The sequence below is a fragment of the Anoplophora glabripennis genome, unplaced genomic scaffold (assembly GCF_000390285.2).
Source record: "Anoplophora glabripennis isolate ALB-LARVAE unplaced genomic scaffold, Agla_2.0 scaffold811, whole genome shotgun sequence".
NCBI classification, from domain to species: Eukaryota; Metazoa; Arthropoda; class Insecta; order Coleoptera; family Cerambycidae; genus Anoplophora; species Anoplophora glabripennis.
The window spans coordinates 28,574-43,636 of NW_019417047.1; the positions used below are offsets into that span (position 1 = coordinate 28,574).

The window sequence follows — 15,063 nt, forward strand, 5'->3', positions numbered from 1 at the left end:
TTGTCAAAACGTTATATATTCATTCCATTATCTCAATAATTACATTGTAAGTGCATATTTTTATTGTTTTAAAATGTTTAGTAATATTTAATTCTTTAATTACAATTTTATTTTCCCGATCCTAACCATTTTTAAGAGCAATATTCACGTTTGATTAAAGTTTTTGCCCCAACTCCCATGAGAGCCTGTGTATAAGAGCATAATTTTTAATATCATTTTTCAAAAAAACTGCATTGGCAATCGATCTGATATTTTTACACGAGATAGTTTGCATATTTATTAACAGATTTCAATTGCTTTGAAAACTTTCTTATCATTTTTTTTTTCGGTATCGAACCTCCTTAAATAGAAAACACAACACGACCTTTTCCACTAAACAGACTTGAGTTTCAAAACACGTCGAAACCTTTTGACGTGACCGCTTTCGAACGGGACCCGAAAAACAAAACTCCAACTGACGCAAAACACGCCAGTCTTCAAAAAGTTTGCGAAAAGTTACAGTTTTGTTTTATTCGACACAAGTTTGTTTCGTTTTTGTTTTGTCCGTTTAGTGGAAAACCGCCTTCTTGAAGCGGGACCCGAAAAATAAAACTCCAACTGTCGCAAAACACGCCAGTTTTCAAAAAGTTTGCGAAAAGTTACAGTTTTGTTTTATTCGACACAAGTTTGTTTTGTTTTTGATTTGTCCGTTTAGTGGAAAACCGCCTTTTTGAAGCGGGACCCGAAAAACAAAACTCCAACTGTCGCAAAACACGCCAGTCTTCAAAAAGTTTGCGAAAAGTTACAGTTTTGTTTTATTCGACACAAGTTTGTGTTTTGTTTTTGTTTTGTCCGTTTAGTGGAAAACCGCCTTCTTGAAGCGGGACCCAAAAAACAAAACTCCAACTGTCGCAAAACACGCCAGTCTTCAAAAAGTTTGCGAAAAGTTACAGTTCTGTGTTATTCGACACAAGTTTGTGTTTTGTTTTTGTTTTATCCATTTAGTGGAAGACCGCCTTTATGTGTATGTAGAATCACACCATTAAAAATTCACATATCGTTAAGGAAAGTTGTCAATAAGGATTTTGTCCCAAAATGACAATTGATGGCAATACTTCTTTACTAAAAATACTATTTTTTAGATATGCATTAGGGCCAGTGCTTTCATGGATACCTTGTAATAGTAAAAGATCAGTTTTAATATAAAATTGAGGACATCAAGAAAATCCTAGTACTATTCCGATCACCCTTATACGTTCCCGAGAGATTAGCAGATACTTACGTGACAACCTGTATATTTAGAATAACCCTGAATAAATAGTGAAGTTAAATAAATAACTTGTGATTATTACCATTCCATCGGAGGCCCCTAGAACCGAATTAAGAATAAAGTCTGGAGGCGCCACCGCATCAATTAAAGAGACAGCTTCGTTTTTTAAATCGTTACATAACTTTAAAACTGAATCTTGAATTAAAGATGCAACCTCGGACCCATGAAAATATGCTCCTTGATATAATGTCGGTATATGCTTCTCCAATGACCACAATCCGTATAACAAGCATACATTATTAAGAACTTTACTCACGGCACCGTCCTCGGCCTCCTTAATTTTTTCCATCATCTGTCTTAAGAAGAAATGCTAAAAAAAATAAAACAATCGTTTACGCAAGTTAAATAACCTATTATTTTTTATTAGTATGCAAATCTGCGATTCATTTATAACACGATTGAAAATAACTGAAAATTAAAAATTCACTGTGTGTATAAGAAAGGAAATACTTACTTGTATAAAGGCGGTAGCCAAATTCTTGGCACGATATATTTGGCAATCGTTCTTGGCCCAGAAAATACTTTTCCCCGATTTTAAATCTTTTTCAACCTTGTCAAAAGTAATTTTCAATAAATAACAGACTAACCACTGATAGATCGAAAGGACAGCTAAAAATTAATATTGTAAATGTAAAATTATTAAGTACAGTATTAATACTTCTAATGGTAAGATCCCCATTTCAGATGCAAAGTCATCGGGTTTATAATAGTGTTCTTTTTTTTTTTCAAAGCAGTTAAATAAAATGTTAAAATTTTCAATTTAATCTCTGCGTTTAGGTGCAAATCATTTAATACCATTTTATAACTTACTTTCCAGACGACATATATCTTCTGTTTTAGTACCAGAAAATCTGCTCTTTAATATGTCCAACCCAGTACTAAGGAAATCTGCGGAATGTAATGGAGTTGATATTTTCCTGCCTTCTAATACTAAAGGCCACAATTTTAGGAGCCAGTTACTTGTTTGTTGAATCAGGACATAGTTTTCGCCTTCGTACGTCAAATTGGCATCGTGATTGTTTCTTATATCTCCAATATTAGACACTAGAAGGTATTTTAATAGGAGTCAAAAAAGTGCAAGTTTGAGTTATCTAAAACATTTGACATAGGTATATTTTTTATTTATTATTAACAATTACTAGCACCCAGCTAGAGGTACACCACCATAGAATCAATCTCTAGGTAACAGACGAGGAATTAAATACACTTTTAATGCTTTTAATACACTAAAAATGCATAAATTGTGTCACTTTCCATAAACGTAACAGATTACACAATTAATGGGGCAACAACCAATCAGATTGCACAGAATCCAATATATAGAAAACAGTAACAGAAATAAATACCTGTAAAATTATGTATCAATGGACATAAAAAAAGTACCTATAAACCAGTGGCTGATTTTCAGGAGGCAGGAAAAGCTAAACCTCCTCAAAATATTTTATGGGATTAATATTTAATTTCCTTTGGATTTGTTAATCAATAGTTATTCACCAATTGTGCCTTGGTTTCCAATCTAACCGCTGATCCAAAAAGAGCCAATGTCAGGGAAGACCATCAAATTTAATCAAAATTTCGCCACACTTCCCAAACCAACCGCCGTTATGTGTTACAGAGCCAAAAACTGCTCTGACGACTGAGATGCTACAGCGTCAAAGTCAGGGAAGACCGGCGAAAAATATCAGCGACGGAGAAGACAAAAATCAAAGTCGAAATTTCACCTCACTTTCCAAGTCAAACGTCGTTCAACCAAAACAAGTCACAAAGCACTCCAGAGCCAGACTACGCTCGAGGGTGACCTCACAAATGACCAACGAACCGCGCCACAGAATGTCGTCTACCAGAGACGAAATTCAAATAAACACTCCTGTTTCCAGCCGACCGCGGTAGACCACGACATCTGGGGGGCAGCACCAGGTAGGTGTGATGTACGATCCAAATTTAAAGTTGTGAACTTATAGGCAATATAGTCAGTATTACAGATCTACCCGTTATCTATCATTGCTATTGTTATTGTATAATAAAATACATATTTATCAAATCTACTGTTGTTAATGATAATAATAAGTCCTCCAAAGTCGCTTAAGCAAATATTTGTATATTTGGGGATGTGACATTATTTTAATACAAAAATTGTAAACCATTTACGTAAAATTCAAAAAACCTGATAAATATTTATCTACCCGCAACAATTTTAATCTCTGTTGCGATTTTTCTTAATCGCCTATCTACTTACGGCATAACATAATGTACAGGTAAGCTCTCTTACTTATTTACCTTTAAGATATCCATGTCCCCCGCAAGCCTCTCTACATTCCTGAATGGCCTCTTTCATTATCCATCCAGCGAGCGGTTTACTGGCCGAAGAAATGGCATGTATTTCCACCCCAGTGTCATGTAGTGAGTCTACATTAGTTCCAGTCAAAGTGTCGATAGAAAATTGGTAAAAAACTTCACTTAAATACGTATTAAATATTCTTAAAACATACGCAGCAGCTAAATAAGGTAACAAGCGGTATTGCTGAAATTAGAAGATACTACAATTTACACTAGTGGCATTCAATCGGGGATACTTGAAAAGATATTAAGGAATACCCAAAGAAATCTTTTATACAGGGTGGTCGCGACGTAATGGGCCAAAATTCATTGTTAGATTCCCCAAGTAAAAATATTGCGATTTAGCCGAACTTACCCTAGTCCAAAAGTTGATAGTTAAAGAGATACAGGGTGTTAAATGTAAAACATTATTTCAGTTTTTTTTTAATTTATTCCTTAACAAATGCAAATATCCTCACAAAATTTTGGGGATTGGAGTTTGTTGAGTAGAGGAATTGAAATCTGTTCACATTTTGGTTAAAGTTCATAGAGGGCGCTAGCTGCAGTAGATTGAATGTGTTAAAAACGACATAACTTTTTTGTGCTTTAAGGTATCTCATCTTTGGTTACAAATTCTTATTTTCCAACTATTTTTACACAAAAAAGGTAGACTTTATGAAAGTAGCTGTCTAAAACCGTTTTCGAGTTATTTGGCTTTGAAACTTCCAATGCTAATAGTTGAAATAATTAAAATAATTTAAAAATGTCAAAAACAAGGGTTTATTTAGAATCAAAAATTGTAATGAACAGTAAAATAGTAAACATTAGTAAAAGAATATGCCTTTTTGACAATAATTGCTTACGGTCAATACAAACTGTTTGTATTGTATTGTGTTGCTAGGCGGTTGCTAGGAAAACTACGAATTATTTACCAAACTGTGCGATTTTTTTACCGTACGTAATAGGAATCTTTCGTTGATCGCAGACGGTGTGATTTTAAGTATTTACAGTAGTGGTCGTAGGTAAAACATATAAAGATTTTTGATGTGCATCGTGTATTAAGCGAGATACATAGGAGTGGCCCCCTTATAGTAGACAGCCTGTATATAGTCACAAAAGGAAAAACAATGAAGTTTTTCTAAAAATGTTAACAACTGTTAGAATTAAATGCCAACAAGAATTTAAAAATAGTTTCTGAAGAAGTTTTGCCATATAACTTTTGAGTTAAACGCCAAGAAGAGTACGACATTGCTAGTAGCAAACTTCTCATATTTTCCACAATCAGCTTAACACAGAAGAACCACTTAGACTCGTGCTTAGTTATGTTCAATCACGTATTAAAGATCTTCGTGCTAATAAGCAAGCTCAAATTTCTTATTAATCTTTAAGATGCATTAATATGTATTCAAGGAGGCCACTTGGAAAAGCCTAGGCAGAATGTTTCTGTTGTGGTTAGTTTTATGTGTTGGTCTTTGACAAGGGTGATGTGAGAACGAGAATATAATATATTTCTTTGAGTGATTCTATTATTTAATTTCAATATATCAGCCATGTGTTTTTGTAATAATTATATTTAGACAATCTTTTGCATAGGTACCTAAAATTTAAGAATCATTTTTAATGATTATAAAAATTACATTTTATCTGTCAATTTTATGCTTTACTAATGGGAACAGTGTGAAATTTAAATACTTACGTGTGTCTGGTACTCCAGAAGAGGGATTTCTTCTTCACCATCCGGCCCAAATTGTTTGCGAACGGCCGCATATCTTATAGCTACAGTTAAAGCTTTTGTACCCATCGCCTCACATATACAACTAATATTGACCCTGCCGCCAGATAAGGATCCCAGTGCTGCACCGTATCGTTTATTTGGATCCTTAATAGTAGTCACATACCGGCCATCTTCTGTTACATCTCCGTGTTTGTTTAACAAGTTTTCACGAGGTATTCTGTAGTTATTAAATTCAACAAAACTGCAACGGGATCCATTAAATAGTTATGAAAATAATTTAATCAATGCATAGATATCCAAAAAATATAAGAATTTGTAATAATTTTTCTGTTGCTTTTTGTACATTTTAGGTGTTAAACTAATACATATGAGATAATTTTATTTTTTTCACAGACAATTGCGGAATTAAACAAATGCAATCTAAGTAACTTGGATAATTCTTCCAGAAAGTACAATGAGATCGAAAAAAAATCTGTTAATAGAATTATTAACACATATTCAGTATGAGCAATGCAATAATTTTTTTTTTTTTGGGAAACGAATTAAAATGTCCGTTTTTCGTTAAAACGTGTAACTAACAAATAGTGCCACAATGGGATAGCTTCTTCATGAGGTCAAAATGAAACAAGAAAAAAAAATATGGGTTCCTTATTTTTTAACCTACTCTCATTTTGTTCCGTAGTTAAAAAATTTGACAGCACCCCATTGGAGCAAAAACTAGACAATTTTAAAACATGATTTGTTTGCAAAACAATTGACAAATCCTTTATACATTTTATACTACTTACCCATTATCGACACCGTTTAATCCAATTTTCTCCCCCATATCTCCCACCGTCAGTCCAGGGTGAGGCGAGTGTGTTTCGGGATCCCGTATTGGAACAACGAACGCATGAAGACCGTGATCGGTGTCGTTTAACAAAAGTTTAGCGTAAACAATAGCATGGGTAGCACCCTGGCCCAAACCTCCAGCCCAGCATTTTGCTGCCTCGAAATCAGGTGAATTTAAAATAAATTCTCCCGTCCTTTTATCGTACATTGCCACAGTTCTCATCCCTCTGGCGTTGCTTCCGTGTCCTATCTCTGTCAGACAATAACAACCAAAGATCTAAAAACATATCTTTAAAATTATATAGTTTGAACCTTCTACAATGTTTAGTACTGAGATCTTGGAAACTGAGAGTGACAGTTAATCGGTGAAAGACTTGTAGGCTTACGAGCCCACTCCAATGCCACCGTATTTTCTCAAAAAAATATCTTGGCCAAATGGATATTTATAAATGAAATAATCAATTTAAAATTTTTGTAAATACGAGTGTAGAGCAGAGCCATAAGTAGTTATGTCCTCAATAGAGTAATTCCATATTTTAATTTACCATTTTTTAATTATGACAAAATTGTATTTTTCATATGAACATCATGCTTGGTTATGGTCCCATTATCAGTTCAATGTGAGAAAAACTAGATATATTATCCATTTAATGAAAGACAAGTTTATATTATAACCTAGAGCAAGGACAATGGTATACAACTATAGAACCAATTTCTAGGTAGCAGACCGTTCGTTTTTAATGGAACAAAAGACAAAAACACTTAGAATGTGATACGACACTGACATAAGTGGAACTTCAATTGTTTTATTACATTTACTGAAGAGATCTTTAAGTAAATAACTGTTTCTGTACCTTCCCATCTTCTGTATCACTAACAAAATGTAAATGCCGATTGGTGCCCATGTTTAAAATGGCAGTAACAAATAAACGATCTGAAACACTATATTTTATTGTCGAATCTGGAAAAAATTGCATCATAATTCTTGTAGAAGCTGTTGGCCGTTTAAGATTTTGAATTAGGCTTTCCAATGATAACAGTTGAATTGATTTATGTGCGAATGTTTGTTTAGCTGCCACATGTCTTCTTTCTTGAAGATTTTTTATAGATGAATCGTCAATAATATATTCTGGATATTTTTGCAATTCTTTGCAGAGATCGTGCTAAAAAAATATATTTATATACTAGAGTACATATAATATATATGTATATTTGTATATTCGTATACAGACTATCACGGTGACGGCCCATACTCTCTTTAAATAAAATAACGCCATCATTGTACCACTTGCTGTTATATCGGATTTATAAATTTGATTAATAACATTGTGTTTGATCCGGATGTCCACTGTTTGCTATTTGCAGATGACATGAAACTTTACTGGTAAACGGAGTTAATAAAATGATTGTTCTAAATTTAGAATAATTTGAATAAAATCTAAGAATGGTATCTCAAAAACATACTTTCCCTTGATAAATTGATATATTGATACATTTCCTATTATCCTGGGAATCATACCCTTGAATTTAACTATAAACTAAGTGGAGTAATTCTTACTTGTCCTTAAGTAATACTTTTATGATTTGGGTGTGACCTCCAATCATAAGTGAACTTTTCATCTCGATCTCAAATTTTTAATCTGTACTTACTAATTGCAATAACAATAATACACATATTTTTTTTCAGTGGAAAATATATTAGAAAATATTTTTATTTTTAATTTTAGTTGAATTTGTTCTATTTAAAGTTTCGAATCAATGTGTGCGTTTAATTCTCTATTTACTTTGTAATGTAATGTATTTTATTTCTGTGATTTTTTTGCATTATATTCCCAAACCTTTGGTTAAGGTATTGATGTCCGATAAATGAATAAATAAAAATAATGCTTATACAAACTTAAAAATATTTGTATTAATTTTAACGCGAAAAACGTGGCGTGCAATATGTTCATCTATACCCGGCCTTAGCCTATTTTTTACATCGTGACAGCTCTGATATTTGCTAGATTTTGCAAGTATTGATTTTTGAAAGATGAATATCCTTTGTTACAGTTATTTTAAAAGCAGTTTAATTTTACACAGGGTGGTCAAAATTTTTTGCCTAATTTGCTCAACTTTGAACTGCCAAAACTTGATTTTTGAATATGAAATATTTAATCAAAAACTGTTGTAGAATTTTATCCTCCATTTAAACATATTACAGTTCCCTACACCTATCTCTCTTAACTTATATTACTGACAGTGTTTGTAACAATTACTTATCATTTTAATCACTCAAGATGATCCAATACCATTTCTTGCGATGATGGCTGTGAAATTGCTAGCAAACTTAAAAACAAGACAACCAATATGTCATTAGTCATCATTTGTTATAGGTATAGGGAAGTGTAATATAGATAAATAAAGGGTAAAATTCTACAACAGATTTTTGATTAAATATACAGTGCTCCATTTACAAAAAAATACAAGTTGTGGCGGTTCTTAGTTAAGCAAATTCAACAATACATTTTCACCACCTTATGTAAAATTAAACAGTTTTTAAAGTAACTGTACTAAATGATAGGCATCCTCCTATCTCCCTCCCAAATATCAATACTTCAGTTTGCATGATGTAAAAAATAGGCAATTTTGAATTAGGCTATCGAAAAGCAACTTCTTTTGAAATAATTGAAATATCTCGAAGACCATTAGAGACAGATATGGGAAAGTTTGATAAAGTCCCCCAAAAATTACGCATAGAGTTTGGATATGAATACAGAGGGTGTATGTAGCAAGTAGATGGTAATTTCCTGTATAACCAGAGCTGCTACAACAATGACATTAATTTATTTAAAGAGACCACCCCCAAAAACCTCAAAGCCTAAATTTTCAAAATTGAAATCAAAATAATCCCAGAAATATTCTAATGGGCCATCACCGTAAGATAGTCTGTATATATAAGATTTATCTAATAAAGGGTGTCCCAAAAGTCAGGGTCAAACTTAACGATAAGCTGGACTAGGTATGTGCAGTAAGGATAACTAAATTCAACCTTAGTAAAAGTGCCTTAATTTTCAACATATTGCCACCCTTCTAATATAATATGTATATTTTGTATACAGGGTGTTTCAAAAAACATTCCGCTAATTTCTAGGGTAAATAGAATATTAAAAAATAATGTTAGTTTAGTTAAAAAACATATGTCCAAAAATGCTTCCTTCAGAAGATACGGCTCTGTAAAAGGGGCCCCAAAAATTCTTTTTTTTTTTTAAATTATCTCTGACGGTTTAAGATAGCTAAATGAAATTTAGACCACAAATAGGTTTGATTAGGTCTTAAAAGTTACTGCTGACAAACTTTTAATATTTTGTACAGAACCGTCCCTGGAGGGGGGGTGCCACTTATTTTGCCCCCAAACTTTTTTTTACAGGGACATTTTTAATATTTTGGTAAAAAATAATATTTTTTTAACAATTTGCCATAAAAAAGGTACTCTTGCTTAAAGTCAAAAAAATTACCGGTTTTGGAGTTATTTGAGGTTTTAGCAAGTAATACTGACCGAATTAATAAAAATAAAATAATGATAATAAATAAACGCAGGGAATAATGACTGTTTCAGAAACAACAAGTATAAATTAGAGCAAATTATTTTGAGCTTAAAAGAGGTTTTAATTGCATGACACTTACACAGAATAAACAAAGGAAACTATTAAAAAAAACAATAAATAACACAAAACAAACAGAAAAATATTGAATAAGTAGGTATGGATTTTTACATTAAATGTTCGAAATGTCCACCATGTTCCCGAATACATAATCTTAAACGTTTTTTTAGTGAAAACATAATACTTTGAAGTGGCTGTGGTTCTTGAATTAACATTCTTAAATTATTTTCAACTCTCGCTTGAAGTTCTTCAATGGAATTTATTTCGCTGGAATATATTTTTTCTTTAACTAAACTCCACACAACAAAATCCAAGGGATTTAGGTCAGGGGACCGTGGTGGCCAGTGGATAGGAGCATCGGCACCCCGACCGATTAGGGAAATGTTCGTTAAGCCATCTTCTAACTTGTGAACTAAAATGAGGTGGGGCCCCATCATGCATAAAAAACATATTTCTTCTTAGATCAAGAGGCAAATCTTCTAATAGTGGAAATAAACCAAAGATTATTCAAAAATTCATAGTAAACATCACCATTTAAATTTCCATCAAAAATATGGTAGGCAACAAGGCGGTTGCCTATTGTAGAAGCCCAAACATTCAACTTAAAATTATGTTGATAATGCCTTATACGTTTAACCTTTGGATTTTCATCGGCCCAGAAGTGACTGTTATGACTATTAAACATACCTTGTCTAGTAAAAGTTGATTCATCGGTGAAAAGAATATTTTGTAAAAAATCAGGACTCTGTCTCTTTCTTGCTTGTAATAATTCGCAATAGTCACTTCTCAAAAAGAGATCTTCAGGCAATAATTCTTGTACTTGCCTGTAGTGAAATGGGTGCAATAATTGTTCTTTTAATACACGGTGTACACTAGAAATACTTGTGTTACTTGCCCTTGCCACATTTCTTACACTTATCGTAGGATCCGCAACAACTACATTTAAAATATTTTCTTCTGTTTAAGGAATTCTTGCCACTCGTGGTCTTCCAGAATTTACCTTTTTTGGTTTAAAGGTTCCAGTATCACGGCATCTTCTCTCTAAATTCAAAAATGTTTTTGCATCCGGAACAGTTCTTCCTGGAAATTTTTCCGCATATCTTCTTTTCGCCGCTTTAGCATTACTATTACATTCCCCTAATGTTAACAACATACCGGTATAGTCACTATTAGTGTACACATTCATTTTCAAAGTTTTTAAAAGCGTTATTACTTGTTAAACAAACCGAAACTATCAACAACAATGTGTCAAACCAATCTGTCAAACAAGAAAAATCTGCAGTCTAAGCCTACTTAATAAAAGTAAACCAAATTATTTTCTTATTTTAGGTAAAACAAGTTAAAACCTCAAATAACTCCAAAACCGGTAATTTTTTTGACTTTAAGCAAGAGTACCATTTTTATGGCAAATTGTTAAAAAAATATTATTATTTACCAAAATATTAAAAATGTCCCCGTAAAAAAAATTTGGGGGCAAAATAAGTGGCACCCCCCCTCCAGGGACGGTCCTGTACAAAATATTAAAAGTTTGTCAGCAGTAACTTTCAAGACCTAATCAAACCTATTTGTGGTCTAAATTTCATTTAGCTATCTTAAACCGTCTCAGAGATAATTAAAAAAAAAAAGAATTTTTGGGGCCTCTTTTACAGAGCTGTATCTTCTGAAGGAGGCATTTTTGGACACATGTTTATTAACCAAACTAACATTATTTTTTAATATTCTATTTACCCTAGAAATTAGCGGAACGTTATATACAGCGTGGTAAAAAAGTTCTGCATAAAATTCATATTTTCGTTAAACAATTTTATTTCGAAAAACGGTGAGACCCGTCGATTTTTATTTGATCTAGAGCACCTTGTTATGTGGAAAATTTTGTTTTCGATAATCCACTTACGGCAGCGATGACATAATTTTTTTTTTTTAAATGACAACGCGTTTTTTTCGTTCGAAATTGATGACAGTGATAATTATCTAAACAACGGTGTGAAAATTTCGATGTCTTACATAACAATTTTTTCTTCAGAAAAATGCACCTTACCTCTTATAATTGATAATTGTCTACTTACACTATTACTGGCTCCGAAAAGGACAAAGTTGACAAAATTACATTTCAAACGAGTAAAATTACACTAATGTTTGTGTAAGTTTAACGAAATTGTTCGAATTGCCCACCCTGTACCATTTGGCATTGTCCTAAGCGTGTGCAAACGCCGTCTACGAATGGCCTCCGCATTCGCCTGATTTAACACCTCTAGACTTTTTTTTGTGGGGCTATTTGAAATCGCATGTGTACACAAACAGACCAGGTGATTTGGAAGAAACCGTATTCGTTTAGAAATAAATCAAATCGACCCGGGAATGCTTGAACGAAGTAAAAATATGCTTTGTCATTTAAAAAAAAAAAATTGTCATCGCTGCCGTAAGTGGATTATCGAAAAAAAATTTTTCCACATAACAAGGGGCCCTGGATCAAATAAAAATCGACGGATCTCACCGTTTTTCGAAAAAAAATTGTTTAACGAAAATATGAATTTTATGCAGAACTTTTTTACCACGCTGTATATAATCACTGCCATAGGTCAATATTTTGGGTGTCGTAGCTACACTATTAGGTATTTTGAGATTATTTTTTGCTAAATAATATTGCAGAGGAATATTACTATTCAATGTAACAGAAAAGTTTCGATTACTTTTATTACATTATCACTTAATTCTTTTTTAGTGATCATCACCATACTTTGTTTAGTGTTGTAAAAAAATGTATGTAAGTCAAACTGATCTTGCTTGTGTTATACAGATTTTAGAATGGTAAATGCTTTTCATTTAAGAAAAAATATGCAACTACTTTTCTACACAAGATCATTTCGACTTATATTTTAGAAATGTGAAAACCAGTCAGCATTATACCTTTTTAAAATCTGCATCAAACATCACTTTTCACCTGGTCGTTCATTTCAACATTAGTCATCGAGGTAGAGAAATGGTCATGTAAAAGACCTTGAAAACAAGAAAAATATCAGAAAATGATAAGAGTTAATGGAAATCTTTGGAAAGTTTGATTAACATTCTTCCAATATATTTAACAAAAGTAATTAGAAAATATCAAATTACCTCAGGTAGTGATTTTAATGAATATGTATTTCCTAATATAATAACCCTTACCTCATATGCAACAATATCTTCAGAGTCAATAAATATTTTCAACTTTCTCCAATCAAATGAAGCCTTCTTCCTATATACATGTAATGGGCCCGGTGGAAACTCTTTCAAAATTTTTAACATTTTATTTCACTTCTCTTCCTTATTTATCTTAATAATCATTTAAAATTTCGTTTTGCACTTTGCAGTTTGACATATGTAGACTGTGATTGAAATTGATAAATGCGGTATCATGTATATAAAAACACTTTAGCCTTTTGGACTTTAACCTGATTTCCATTACTAAACAATACGTTATTATGGCCAGGTGATAGTGAATAAAGAATAAACGATTTTATACCTACAGTTTAGAGTACAATGACTTAGTATACCTCCCAGATATATCTACATCTACTAAACTCATAAGAGTAAATAAATATTTATTTTTTATTTACTCTTATAACTAAACTCATTAAAAAATAAAATTGGTTATTTGCTTACTTCACTCGTATTTATTATGCTACATTCACTTGCATTGAAACACATGGAACACTAGCGCCACCCTAATTTCTGCCATTTCTTGAACAAATTTTGTCAATTTTTCCGAATCCTTAGGTCTGTTCCAACAAGAGTCAGGGATTGGTTCCAAACCGTCAGAAATGTGCATCCAACTAATTCTTGCGATATATTCACTGAAGACACATTTAGAATTTAGCTGGCCAAACATTTCGAACGGTTGGGATTGTTGGGAACCAATCCCTGACTCTTGTTGGAACAGACCTTGTCTAGTCTCCCTGTTTTGTGTTGTGTTGCGAATGCGAATTTCAATTTATGTTTTTAGTGTTTTCAAGTTTTGAGACATAGATGTTATATATTTATTTTGAAACAGATTAGTTGCATATTACGTAATAAAATAAAAATGCCGAATTGGAATCAAATACAAGCCCAACTACGGCATCCTGCTAATCCTGTTGTATTTTTTGATGTTTCTGTAGGGACGACTGTAGGTTATACCAATATTATGTATATAAAAACTTATTTCTCCGCTTTAAGGAAATTGGTCGTATGATATTTGAATTATTTGCTGATGTTGTTCCAAAATCTAGTGAAAATTTTAGACAATTTTGTACAGGAGAATTTAGAAAAGATGGTGTTCCCTTGGGTTATAAAGGAGCAAGTTTCCATAGAGTAATTAAAGATTTTATGATCCAAGGTGGTGATTTTGTTAACGTAAGTTATTATTACTGAAATGCATATTGTTTTATAGATATTATATTACTATTTTGTTTCAGGGAGATGGTACAGGCGTTATGAGTATATATGGTGGTGGCACATTTGCAGATGAAAATTTTACATTGAAACACGATTCACCAGGACTTCTTTCAATGGCAAATAGCGGGAAAGATACTAATGGTTGTCAGTTTTTTATTACTTGCTCTAAATGCAATTTTTTAGATGGAAAACATGTAATTTTTGGTAGAGTCATAGACGGTCTGCTAGTAATGAGGAAAATCGAAAATGTACCAACAGGTCCTAATAATAAACCCAAAATCCCCGTGACTATTATACAATGTGGACAGATGTAACAAAATACTGAATTTAACTAAAAATTCTCCAATAATCTAGATTGTTCTAATTTGATGTTCAGACAAGCAAAAATCAATATACATTCTTTTAAATAAAATAAAAATATTTTCCATTTGGCCGAAACAAGGTGCAACCTTTATGGGGGCCACTGGCATTTTTGGAATAATTATGCAAGAAATGAAAGCAAAAGATGGAAAATGGTGGCATTTGAAAAATTAAAACTAGTGTAGAATATTTTTACCAGGAAAATTTTTCATGTCTATCTACATTTGCTTGGAACTTTTTTGTTACAATTTGGTGTATCGCCCTGCATAGTTTATTACTTAGCAACAAAAAATTCCGATAGTTTTTTTTAAGAAGTTTTTTGTACATGATATGTCATAGGATTATGTTTTAGCCACAAAACGTCCATCAATTTTTGATAGATATTTATTAACATTCAGTTACTAGTTTTGTAGAAAAAAACAACTTGATTACCGTCAATTTGTTTTACTGGTCATGTA

At 32.4% G+C, this 15,063-nt stretch overlaps 3 protein-coding genes across 5 annotated transcripts in view; 2 read left to right on the forward strand and 1 right to left on the reverse strand.

Annotated features, from left to right (window-relative positions):
- The window catches only part of LOC108912454 (Bardet-Biedl syndrome 1 protein homolog), a 17,666-nt gene extending 16,471 nt beyond the window's left edge, over positions 1-1,195 (forward strand). The window contains exon 9 of the mRNA XM_018717685.1: positions 1,122-1,195. Within this exon, the coding sequence (XP_018573201.1) occupies positions 1,122-1,160 (39 nt within the window). The 3' untranslated portion in view covers positions 1,161-1,195. The remainder of the gene's footprint in view (positions 1-1,121) is intronic.
- LOC108912451 (peroxisomal acyl-coenzyme A oxidase 3) overlaps positions 1-13,534 on the reverse strand; it is a 23,556-nt gene extending 10,022 nt beyond the window's left edge. The window contains exons 1-9 of one of the 3 annotated variants that reach the window (XM_018717676.1): positions 13,339-13,455; positions 12,998-13,276; positions 7,046-7,354; positions 6,149-6,468; positions 5,322-5,601; positions 3,587-3,830; positions 2,120-2,353; positions 1,764-1,918; positions 1,332-1,619 (exon numbers count right to left, since the gene is read on the reverse strand). In XM_018717676.1, the coding sequence (XP_018573192.1) occupies positions 1,332-1,619; positions 1,764-1,918; positions 2,120-2,353; positions 3,587-3,830; positions 5,322-5,601; positions 6,149-6,468; positions 7,046-7,354; positions 12,998-13,117 (1,950 nt within the window). In that variant the 5' untranslated portion in view covers positions 13,118-13,276; positions 13,339-13,455. The other 2 variants (XM_018717677.1, XM_018717678.2) reach the window with 2 other exon arrangements.
- Positions 13,535-13,753: 219 nt separating this feature from the next.
- LOC108912456 (peptidyl-prolyl cis-trans isomerase H) lies at positions 13,754-15,063 on the forward strand. Its single transcript, XM_018717687.2, has 3 exons — positions 13,754-13,976; positions 14,027-14,203; positions 14,266-15,063. Exons 1-3 carry the CDS (start codon positions 13,893-13,895, stop codon positions 14,557-14,559), a joined length of 555 nt encoding a protein of 184 aa, XP_018573203.1. The 5' UTR covers positions 13,754-13,892; the 3' UTR covers positions 14,560-15,063.